The sequence below is a fragment of the Tenrec ecaudatus genome, chromosome 4 (assembly GCF_050624435.1).
Source record: "Tenrec ecaudatus isolate mTenEca1 chromosome 4, mTenEca1.hap1, whole genome shotgun sequence".
NCBI classification, from domain to species: domain Eukaryota; kingdom Metazoa; phylum Chordata; class Mammalia; order Afrosoricida; family Tenrecidae; genus Tenrec; species Tenrec ecaudatus.
The window spans coordinates 16,326,561-16,336,379 of record NC_134533.1 but is presented as its reverse complement, the minus strand read 5'-3'; the positions used below and the strand labels follow the sequence as shown (position 1 = coordinate 16,336,379).

Genomic DNA, 9,819 nt, shown 5'->3' with positions numbered 1-9,819 from the left:
ATGATGAAAGACAGAATACCCTCATATGAGCATCATGAATAAAATAAAGATGTTAATTTTTATCGAGTCTAATTAACATTTTACAAATGGTTGTAGCCAGGGAAATTTGCCAACATAATGAAAGGTAGAAGTAATTATTTCAATTCGTGACTTGTGGTCTTAGCTATAGAAAATCATAGTGAATCCACTAAAAGTATAGTAGAACACATATGTCCTTCATCATTTTAATATATCAGATTAATATGTGTGATAATTCTCTTGATTTCATCCACTAACAATGAATAATCCAAAATGAAATAAACAAATTCTGTTTAAAATAACATCAAAAAGGAGTCAAATGCTCTGGAATAAATTTCCCAAAGGAAGTGTAAAATTAGAGGTAGCATGTAGTGACTCTAATCAATTATTTGGACAAAAATGTTGATAAAGCAGGCAAAACCCTTGATCTTGTGGAGAGGAGATCTATCCGTGTTTCCCAAAGTGGATGATACAGCCCCCCGAGAATCTCACGGATGATCCAGGGGGATCCAAATGCAGATATCTATGTTTTACCCTGCATTTTGATCAATTGTTTAAAAAAAAAAAACCAACCTTGAGTAGTTCGTTGTCTTGTTTCATTTTTCTGAAACAGCGTAGGTAGGCCAAATTAGTTTGTGGACCTGTAAGATAGACTACAGGTGATCAAAGAGTAAAATATTAATAGTTTAGTAATCAACAGGACTTTAAGGAATCAACCAGAAAGGGGATGATATCTCCTAAGAGGTGAGGTGACTCTAAAATATGGTTACTTGTCACGAGAGACTTGAAGGAAGGGAGTAATTTCAGACAGCAGGAATAGTAGGTCAAGAGCCATAAGACAAGAGGCATGCCAAAGACTTGTTTAGGAATAAGAAGGAAATCAGTCTGAATGCAGAGAGATAAATAAGAAGAAGAATGATGAGAGATGCCCTAGGTCAACCAGAACTAAAGTATTGATGAATTAGTGATGAGTCACTTAGCATCATTTCCAGTAAAAAAAAAAGGTTAGTATTATTTTTCATAATAATTCGTCTAGCATTAAAATAAAAACTAAACAAAAGAGGAAGAGTTTGTGGACTTATATTGATAAACTGAGAAAAAACTATTATTTTTATCCCTTGATTTTAGTAATCTATCATTTTCTTTCATAAAATTATCACATGACCATAGTGTGTTTATCAATAATTTTATAAAGACAGAAATTAGTTCCTTTAAAAGCCTCTATTTACATAGTTCTAAATAAAATATAGTAACAGAAAGCAAATACTTTCATTTGACAATTCATACCTTTACTGATTTTAGACTCAAGACAATTATTTTGACTGGCCAACCCCCGCCCCCCAAAAAAGAAAAGATTTTAGTTTGTATCCTGATACATGTATTTGTTATTCATCTATAAAAATCTAGCCACTCTACTCACATTATTTAACAAATTTCCACTAGAGTGCATATGCATACATATAGGGTCCTTGAATATGCTTCTTTTTCTGGAGTTTATGTATGTGGATTAACATATATGCTTACATTAAAATATTTAGAAAATATGTGAATAGATAAAACTATGAAAAGGGTTTTGGGAAATCAAAACCTAAAAATTCTTAAGTGTCTACTGAGCCAGTCTCATGTATGTTTTACACTTTAGAGTATGATGCTTTCTTTTTTTTCTGGAGAGCAGACTTTTGAGAAAGTAAGTAGACCACCCTAGGAATTAAGTGAAGCATGGGCTTTGACATGGAAACCACTGCACAGAAAAGATAAAACTGGAAAAGAAACAAACTTGATTGCTGGGCATCTACAATATTAAGAATGTAAGCCAGCAGACAATTTCATCTTTTCGACTACCTCTTTGAATGCATTCTTGACTTCCTTGTTCCTCAAGCTATAAACGAGGGGATTCAGCATGGGGATGACTGTTGTGTAGAACACAGAGGCCATTCTATCTGTATCCATGGAATGACTGGAGCTGGGCCGAAGGTACATGAAGATGACTGTCCCATAGAAGATGGAGACTGCAGTGAAGTGAGAAGCACAGGTGGATAAAGCCTTCTGATAACCTGCTGCTGAGCGCATTTTTAGGATAGTGGCAAATATGAATAGGTAGGAAACCAAGATAATGAGAAGAGCAAAAAATATAATAAAGGTCGCCACAAATATAAGAACCAACTCATGAACACGTCTATCAGAGCAAGAGAGAACCATGACTGCTGGAACGTCACAGAAAAAATGATGGACCACATTGGACTCACAGAAAGACAAGCTGAAGGCACCCCAAGTGTGGATGGAGGCATTTATGAAGCCACAGGTGTAGGAACACATGGCCAGACAAGCACTCACATTTGCTGTCATGGTGGTGGTGTAATGTAGGGGTTTGCACACTGCTGCATAACGATCATAGGCCATGGAGGCCAAAAGGAAATTTTCCACAGTTGCAAATGCTGCAAAAAAGAACATCTGAGCAGCACATGTGTTGTAGGAGATGATATTGTCTCCTCTAAGAAGCCCAGCCAACAATGTGGGAGTGACAGCCGACGAGTAACAAAGGTCCACCAGAGACAAGTGATTGAGGAAAAAGTACATGGGAGTGTGGAGACGAGAATCCAGTATAATCAGCACAATCATTCCCAGGTTCCCAAACAGATTGCTTAGGTAAACTAGAGTGAACATTATAAAGAAGGGGACCTGCAGCTCAGGGACATTGGTTAGTCCTAGAAGGATGAACTGAGTGACTTCAGTGCTGTTCTCCATAGATATTATTTGGGAATCAAGAAATGCCCTGTGTCAATGAAGAATAAAAGAAGAGATTGCTGCAGAGAATAGATCTTCAGGCAAAATGGAGTTATATAAGTATTGCATGCATGACTTCATTAAAGCAATAACTTAATTGTATTTCAAGACTCTCCATACATAAAGCATGGTCTTGAAAATAAAATTGAGTGCACAAATTATCTGTACTATTACTAACTACTGAAATTGAATGATGGAACTTCTTGGAATATCTATCCAAATTTTAAGTTTTATAAGCAATTTGGAACAGGGATTTCTTGGTCAACATGACAGAACAAAATTGACATGAATTGTCAAATCATTTTTCCTGGGTCCAATGAAAAGTATCACTATTTTACATGTACTGCTTATGAGTCAGATGCTGCTATGGACATTTTATATGTATATTTGTTCTTCACAGAAACAATATGAGGTGGATTATTTCACATCTCTATTTGTTTTATGATGTATAAGAGACAGGAATTTATTCAAGTTTGCAGAAGTATTCACTGACAAACCAAGCTTAGAATCCAGGCAAACCCAGGCACCCAAGTCCAATGATCTTAATTGGAATTAAAATAAAGTAAAATCTAACTCAATTTAAAATTATTCATTATCTCCATAGTTCTAAACTTAGTATTTGGAGATAAACATCAAAGTAATTTAAAAATTATACGTATAATAGATGTGATGGTACAACTTCAGCAGTAAGGACATGCACAACTAACAAAGGTAACTGAAACGTATCCCTGTAAAAACAAGAACGGAGTTTCTTTTTCAAAACCATGTATTTCAATTGCTTTACAAAACAACCCTATCACCTTAAAATACTCTCCATTACACTTAATACTTTTTTTGGTGCCAAATCTGCGATTCTATTCCTGATAACATTTTTCAAACTCATCTGTGTGGATGCCCGATAGCACCTCCCTCGGTTTTTCCCTTCACCTCTTCTATGTCATCAAATCACTGTCCTTTCAGGCGCCTCCTCATTTGTGGAAACAAAAGGAGTTGCACAGAGCGAGGTCAGGTAAGTAAAGTGCGTGGAAGTAAGAGCGGCATGGTGGTTTTTGCCAAAAATGGTGCACTGAGATGGCTGTGTGAGCAGGAGCATTGATGTTGTGGCAAAACCAGTCTCCTGTCTGCAACAAAGCAGGTCTTTTTTGTTGTACACCGATAGCTATCTTTTCAGAACCTCTAAATCAAAAGCGTCATTGACAGTCTGACCTGGTTGCATACTCTCCAAATGCACTACAAATCGACATTTGCGTCTGTTTGGGAAGTTGACAGACGTTCAAATAGAGGTTTGTCATTAATTGACTTTTCACTTTCCTTGAAATGAGAAAACCACGTGTACACTTGAGTTTTTCCCATAACACTGTTCTTGTAAGCTGTGTTCAAAATCACAACAGTTTCTGCAACCTTTTTCCCTGAACAGGAAACAAAATTTCACAGCAAAAGCTATTCTCTTAAATTGGCCATCACACAAAAAACGAGGTTTGATAGGAAATGTTTTTACAAACAAATTCACTGTGACAAGAGAGAACCTTCCAAGATAGTACCACTGGGTGCACTCACTCAGAGCGAGTTGCTTGATGCTCACATAGTGGGGGAAAATAAAAAGCACACTATGAATGTTCCACTGAGCCCAGCACAATTCCGGGTTTGGTTGTTTTTTGTATCCCCTCATATGCATTAGGTCCAAGTAGATCCAAATTTCAGCCCTATTATTTATTACATAGGAGTGTTTGATCCAAACCTAACTCGTCTGAGTCTTGTTTTCTCCATCCCCAAAATCGAGGTGGTCATAAGACCCACTTCAAGATATTGGAATGAACATTAAATGAGATAATACATTAAAATGAGAGAAAATGGGTCTACAATAACTGATTCGTATAAGGTATGACATTAGGATAAATTAGTGTTAGGTATAACATTAGGGATGATATTAGGATAAAAAGTGGCCTCTCTTGGTGTTGAGGAAGGTAGTTAGTGATTTAAAGTGTGGCTGAATATGGGTATTTACATCTGTTATCCTCACCGTTGATTTTTCACTACAGACTTGTTTCATTAAGAATACATTCTTTGTCCCTTTCTTTCTCAGCATCCTCATCCCATCTGAGGAGCTATCCCAACCAGGTTCATATGAGGCATTCTTTTGCTTCCTTTATTCTTTGAAGTCCATATTCAACTTGGGTTGAAAGAATAAATATATTTAAATTCATTTTTGTCTCTCCTTCTTGTTATCCCATAGCTGATTCACAGAGATCAAATTGTAAATTCATAGACTAAGGGGACATTTTTTATGAGACATGTATTAGTAAAAATTCCGTGTGCTATACTTTTCATCTTTGACTCGGTTAGTGTTCTATTTGAATGTGAAATCTTCGGCAGGACAATGATTCTCTACTAATCTCTATTCATCAAACTTCATTTTATAAGCCTGGATTATTACGGTCTTAGATTTTTCCAACACATAAACAGATATAAGCATTTTGAGGCTATAGTATGCTCATCAGGTAATGATAATGGTAGTTAGAGCTTCATCCTTTCAATGAAATCTTTCAATAATCTTGAAAGTTACATAATGTTATATTCTGTTTACTAGTAAAGATTTATAAGTTTATATGATACTCTGTAATTACATATATAGTATGAAGAAGGTTTAAGATACAAGGCTTAAACCCAGGTCTGACAAATGAAAAGTTCTGTACTTTCAGCACTGTCAGTATTGGGGGAGCCACGAGCAGTAGGAAGCATACAATTATGTGGAAAGGTTAATAGAGACTATAATTCAAAAACCAAGTCCATGCCAGAGGTCAGTTCTGAGATACAGTGACCCTCTGTAGAGCTTGGTGTTGTTAGGTGTCACTGAATCAGTTCTGACTCCTAGAGTTTCTTAGGCTGTGAATATTTAAGAGGACAGATATCCTCAACTCTCTCACAAAGTAGATGATGGGGTTGAACTGCCTTGAAACCAAAAATCAAACTTACTGCCATCAAGTCAATGCTGGCGCATAGTGACTCCCTGTGGGTTTCTGAGACTCTAAATTGTTCACAGGAGTGGAAAGCCCAGACTTTCTCCCACAGAGCTGCTGATGGTTTTGAACTGCTCAACATGTGGATCAGAGCCCAGTGCAGAATCACTACACCACCAGGGATCCTACTCATGCTAAATGTCTAGCACTTATCTCAAAAACCATTAGGCATTAAAATAGAGACTCACTCACTCACTGCCATCAACTCAGAGACCTCGACAAGAACTGTCTCTATGTGTTCCCAAGGCTGTAAATATTTCTCCCAAGTAGCGAGTGGGTTGGAACTGTTGACCTAACACACTCTGACATCAGGGCTCCAAAATACATTATGACTACTGAAAAACTACTCAGAGTAGATTAATTAAGACCACTCAATAGTTAAAGACATATCCTTCAATCCTTTCTTTTGAAGTTTTATCTTCAATTAGAGACTAACAAAGAGTGCACAGGATGAAATTCTGACCTACTCAGTTAGAATGTGACATAGTGCTCTTTTTTTCTCTCCAAGCAATATGATGTTTCTGATCTTTAAAGCACATACTGATGGAAATGTTAACATTTCTATTTCTGCCTTACCTCATAGTTTTAGAAAAATGTTTATAAGACGTAATTCTGGGCTCAGATAATTTATAATATATATAATTTTACATGAATTACATTACTAAAATTATACATGAAATGAAACGCTTACCTTAGTCATGGATAAAAAGGGAAAGGAAACTGTAAATTGTGAGTTTTAAATCAGAAATGCAGTCATGGAATAATGTTACTAAAGTTCTTTCTCAAAGGCAGGTCAAAAGGCTCCACAGTCTCTAAGGCTGGAAAAGAGGGAGAGAAGAACAATAGCAGCCAGTCGGGAATCTAGATCGAAGCCCTGTGTGTACCATGCCTTTCCTCTGCCCTGGGAGAGGCCATTTACCCCCCTCTTTATGTGCTACATAAACATAACAAATACATGCCATCCACATAAGTCACGGAATTGTGGCTGTAAAGAATAAACTAGGAAGGCCCATAAAGAAACTCACAAAGGAGTTATATTTTCAAGTTAGTCAGCATAATTTCTTGCTTGCTATTTTCCCTGCTGTGGTCCAACATTTGTGCTAATGATCAGTTTCAGGAAACTTGGCATGTGTGCCAGTAACTCTCAGCATTGATTTGAATACATGGTCACCTGAGGATCTCTGTATATCGTCTGGTCCCACAAAAATGATGTCATGTGAAGTCATGTTTATATTTCAGAGAATAATATATTGGAACAAATATGGAGTTATGAAAACCAGCAGCTCTCAGGGGCTGTCCCCTTTGAGGCTATCTGCAACACTACATTTCACTCACCCAGGGAAGGAGCAATTATGCTTCCCTTGAGAAATAAGTGAATATGATGTGTGTATGCACTTTTGTGCATTTATTTTATTTTAACTTGTTTTCACGTTCTACTCAAATTGTAATTTACATGTGGTACTATCCAAAATATGCAATATAAGATGTTAGTCAAATGTCTATGGTCATATAACCAAGTTCATGAGCGCAATGTAGTGCACTTTCATCATCTTTACAGATTTCCTTCATCTTTTTGTGGCGGACCTTTTTCTCAATCACTTTTCCCAGCAATCCTTAAGCTATATTGTGTCCACATAGGATTTCCTTCATAAGAATGTCACATAAATAGAATCTTACAGTGCAAAACTTTGAGGCTAGTTTCTTTGACCTGGCTTAGGACATTTGCTGTTTATCCATATTGTTACCCTTATTGGTAATGGAATCTTTTGAATTTCTGCATTAGATTTCATTTTGAACACCACATATTGTTTATTCAATCACCAATTGAAGGACAGTTTTGTAAATTCCAATATAAATAAAGTTGTTAAACATTCATTGACCTTTGTATAAATGACTTGCATTTGGTTTGCTTGGTCATATGTTTAATTGAAGATGTATTTACTAAACTTTTTTCTTAAGTGGCTCTATTATTTTTATTTTAGACAAGAATTTATTTAAAGTACACCACACTCTTGCTAAAATTTGTTATAATATTTTAATGTGATTTTTACATTTTTATTTATTTTTGTTCTTTCTCTAAAATGTCTCAATAAATCCCTTTGCAAAAAAAAAACAAACAAACAACAAACCAAACAATAGCCATTTGCCTTAGCACAAAATATATGTCCTTTTATTAGATTTTACTAGAAGGGAGCAATCCACTTATTTACCTGCACCATTGCAACTGAGCACACACTCCCCAGCTGGTTTATTGTGTTTCATTCAATTTAATGATTATAATAAGCAGCATCATGATTGAGAAAGTATTGAAATTGTTAGTTTTAATTTAGTTGTGTCCACAACCAATGCTCATGGAAGGAGCAATTCTTAAGTCAATGTACTTGATAGGGAAAATTTGCTGCAAAAGACCTCTTTAAAATATTAAAGAGCAAAGACATCACTTTGAGGACTAAGCCTGACTCAAGCTATGGTTTTTTGTTTGCCTCGTTGCATTTTAAAGCTGGACAATTCGAAAAAACAAATAATTAATTTTTTAAAATTTTGTTGTTGAATAAAATATTTAGAAGGAATTACTACATCTTCATGAAACAAGTTCAAAAGTTTGGTGTCCTTTGCAATTTAGGGGAATAGTTTGTGTGGGATTGGTGTCAGATTTTCTCTGCGTGCTTGGTGGGATTCTCTGGTGAAGCTATCTGGTACAGGACTTGTTTATTTGTTTGTTTTTCCTGTGTGGTTTTTAATGACCTGGTCTATTTATTTATTTCATTTAAATAATTAACTTCTTATTTGAAAGATAATTTCATGGGGGGCTCTTACAGCTCTTATAACAATCCATACATCAATTGTATCAAGCACATTTGTACATATGTTGCCATCATTATTTTCTAAACATTTACTTTCTATTTTGCCCATGGTGTCAGTTCCACTTTCTTCCCTCCCCCTCCTCATGACCCCTTGATATATTATAGACTATTATTATTTTCATATCTTACACTGACCACTGCCTCCCTTCCCCCATGGTTTCTGTTGTTCATTCTCGTGGGGGGTGGTGTGATGGTGATTACGATCGATCATTGCAATTGGTTTTCTCTTCTCCCCTCTTCATCCTCCTCTACTCTTCCCACTTTCCTCCTACCCTCCTGGTATTGCTACTCCCATTCCATGTGTCCTGAGCTCTTATCTCTTATCTGTACCTGTGCACATGCTCTGGGCTAGCCCACAGTGAAAGGCAAGGTAGGGGTCATAACACGGTCGGATGAGGAAGCCTCAAGAAACCAGAGGAATATTATGTGCATCACCGATGCTTTACTGCGCCCTGGTTGGCTTATCCCTTCCTTGGGACACTTCTGTGAGGGTATGTCCCATTGTCTACAGATGAGTTTTGGGTCTCTGTTTTTACCCTCCTCATTCTCAGCCATATGTTTTTGTTTGTTTGGGGCCTGCTGATGTCTGTCACCCAATCGTTTCAACACTAATGCTGGTGTGCTTCTTCCACGTGGGCTTGTCGTTTCTCGGCTAGATGGTCACTTGTTCAACATCAAGTCTTTAAAGCCCCAGAGATATATTTTTGGATAGCAGGCCACCATCAGCTTTTCAACCACATTTGCACATGCACCCATTTTGTATTCAGCGACTGTGCTGGGAGGGTGAGTTTCTCAGAATTCCAGGTTCTTAGAACAAAATATTCTGGAATTGAGGGAGGGTATGAGCAGAATCCCGAAGCCCATCCACTACCTCTCCTATTGTCATATAAATATATGGAGATACGCCAATACCTCTACGTTTATGAATGAATGAATTTACATATGTACACACCTATGCTCATGCTTCTATCCATAGCTTTGCTTCCTAGATCTTTCCTCTGTTTCCTTTTACGTTCCTCCTTCCACACCATCAAGCTTTTCCTTCTTCCGCCTCTTAGCAATTCCTCTTAGGTAGATTGTTGTTGCTCCAACACTTCCAGTATCTCTATGTCCTCCTCGTTGATGATTTTCATTCC

The 9,819-nt window shown here is 36.8% G+C and overlaps 1 protein-coding gene across 1 annotated transcript; it reads right to left on the bottom strand.

Annotated features, from left to right (window-relative positions):
- Positions 1-1,818: 1,818 nt before the first annotated feature.
- Positions 1,819-2,784, bottom strand: LOC142446337 (olfactory receptor 5B2-like). The gene has a single exon (XM_075548098.1). It carries the CDS (start codon positions 2,761-2,763, stop codon positions 1,819-1,821), a length of 945 nt encoding a protein of 314 aa, XP_075404213.1. The 5' UTR covers positions 2,764-2,784.
- Positions 2,785-9,819: the final 7,035 nt, after the last annotated feature.

Bases quoted from the DNA above. Each gene is read 5' to 3' on its own strand.
- LOC142446337 (XM_075548098.1), bottom strand. From the start codon at position 2,763: ATGGAGAACAGCACTGAAGTCACTCAGTTCATCCTTCTAGGACTAACC.